The sequence below is a fragment of the Austrofundulus limnaeus genome, unplaced genomic scaffold (assembly GCF_001266775.1).
Source record: "Austrofundulus limnaeus strain Quisiro unplaced genomic scaffold, Austrofundulus_limnaeus-1.0 Scaffold179, whole genome shotgun sequence".
Classification (NCBI taxonomy): domain Eukaryota; kingdom Metazoa; phylum Chordata; class Actinopteri; order Cyprinodontiformes; family Rivulidae; genus Austrofundulus; species Austrofundulus limnaeus.
This window is the reverse complement of record NW_013952581.1, coordinates 160,347-162,452: the sequence shown is the minus strand read 5'-3', so window position 1 is coordinate 162,452 and position 2,106 is coordinate 160,347. Positions and strand designations below refer to the sequence as shown.

General features: G+C 44.0%; 1 protein-coding gene across 1 annotated transcript in view; it reads left to right on the top strand.

Annotated features, from left to right (window-relative positions):
* Window positions 1-2,106, top strand: part of mylk4b (myosin light chain kinase family, member 4b) — a gene marked incomplete at its 3' end in the record, with an annotated part of 18,188 nt that overhangs the window by 14,264 nt on the left and 1,818 nt on the right. The window contains 3 exon segments of the mRNA XM_014017904.1: window positions 57-198; window positions 283-353; window positions 436-564. Coding sequence (XP_013873358.1) covers window positions 57-198; window positions 283-353; window positions 436-564 — 342 coding nt within the window.

Here is a 2,106-nt window from a genome sequence, read left to right as displayed (position 1 = left end):
GTGTGTGTGTGTGTGTGTGTGTGTGTGTGTGTGTGCGTGTGTGTGTGTTGGTGCAGCGTGGAGGGAGGCGAGCTCTTCGATCGCATCATCGATGAGAACTACAACCTGACGGAGCTGGACACGGTTCTCTTCATACATCAGATCTGCGAGGGCCTGCAGTACATGCACAAAAACTACATCTTACACCTGGACCTCAAGGTGAACCTGATCGTTTTAAACTCGAAGTGATGGAGGCGTAAACCACAGCTTCGCAACGTAACCTGATTGTTTTGGTTTTTTCAGCCGGAGAACATTCTTTGTGTCAGCAGAGCCACCAACAAGATCAAAATCATCGACTTCGGCCTGGCGAGGAGGTACAACTTGATGCAAATCTCAGCTTTTTTTTAAAAAAAGAGGTGTGAATCCCACATGACTCAGGTGTTTTGTCTTCCACAGATACAAACCAAGGGAGAAGCTGAGGGTCAACTTTGGGACGCCTGAATTTTTAGCTCCTGAAGTAATCAATTATGAGTTTGTGTCATTCCCTACAGACATGTGGAGTCTGGGAGTCATCACGTACATGCTGTGAGTTCAGCTCAGCTCACAAAGAATCAGACATATTCTGTGGAGAAACGGGGTAACGTGATTCTAGACAGGAAATACTGTATGTTGGCATTTATTTGTTCATTAGGCCAGAAAACATGAGATAATGCAGAGTCCAACACAACAGAAGAAAACATAGAAATCTGCAACAAAAAAACAAAAACAAATAATAAAAATGTCCAAATGTAAGTAAGTAAGTAAGTAAAGTTTTATTTATATAGCGCCTTTCACAGAAATAAATTCACAAGGTGCTGTACAATCAGGGAAGGGGGGAGGGGGCAGTTAAGACAGGTCATGCAACAAACACAGTTGCGCTGCCTTTAGAAAAACAGAAAAATTAAAAACCACCAAAGGGAAAATGAGGAAAAATGCAAAAGCATCATATTATATCAACACTGTGACACACTATGGTGTTTATGGAAAAAAATCTCTGCATAGAGTAGATTTCTTAGCCAGAGGAGTAATTAAGATAAGGGAGCCCGAAAAATTCAGTCCCCAAGGCCAGTGCAGCCAAAGTTCAGATTATWGATGGACAATTGTTCATTCTGTGGGGCCTCAGCTTCCTCAGGAATCAGATTAGACAGGTAAGGGAGGAGGGAGGAGGAGGGAGGGGAGGAGCCGTGTCAACATCTTCCAACCAGGAAGGATTTAGCCAACAGATCCAAGGCTGTTGCCGGGGAGATCCAGATTCTGTAATCAGTTGTTTTGGGAACAAAAGGGACAGGCAGACAACAGTTTTCCCTCTGCCTTAATGTCTGCTGGTACATCTCAAGGTGGCGAATCAAATCAGGCAAAATGGTGTGGACACATACCGCCGAGCCGATTCATCAGCTTTCTCCAAGATGAATTCCATCTAGCCAGCAAAGTCCAGGGACCACAGCCGGCCCGCGGCCCTCCGTAGAACCACTTGCAGACCGAGTCCAGCTCACTCAAGGCACAATGTCCGAGTGCTGATAGAATACAGCCGTCCATCCAGTTGGTCAGTCAGCCAGAAAGTGCAAAGCCACCGACGCTGTTTTGTAGACCACCAGGAGACCACCAAGCCAAACTGCAGAATCCAGTGATYGGAGTCCAAATGTATTTCCAGAACAGAGAAGAACAAARGTCCCACCTTTGACWTGTCGTCCCATGGAAGAAAAATAAACTTTGTTCCAAAAATTTTATTTAAAGACCAGCTAACCAAATCCATAAAAATAAAAATATCCATAATTTCTGGTTTYGCATGGGAAATGTAGAGAAGGCTCCAAGCAGCAAAGCAGGGAAAGATAAGGCAGGGCAGGAGAGAAGGGAGAAACATCTTACTCCTTCGAGAGAGGAACAAAATGTGTAGACATGCTGACAGATGCTTTAAAGGGATCCATGATTAGTTCTAACATTAGACTTTATTTGATAAACATTTATTTTAACTGTAAAGTAAAAACTGTAAAAATACTGTGGGCGGATGGAGGACAACAGAGCTGCTTAATGGAAGAAGAACCTCAGCTTAGCCTGTTAGCTTTAGCGTTAGCCCCAACGCTATTACCA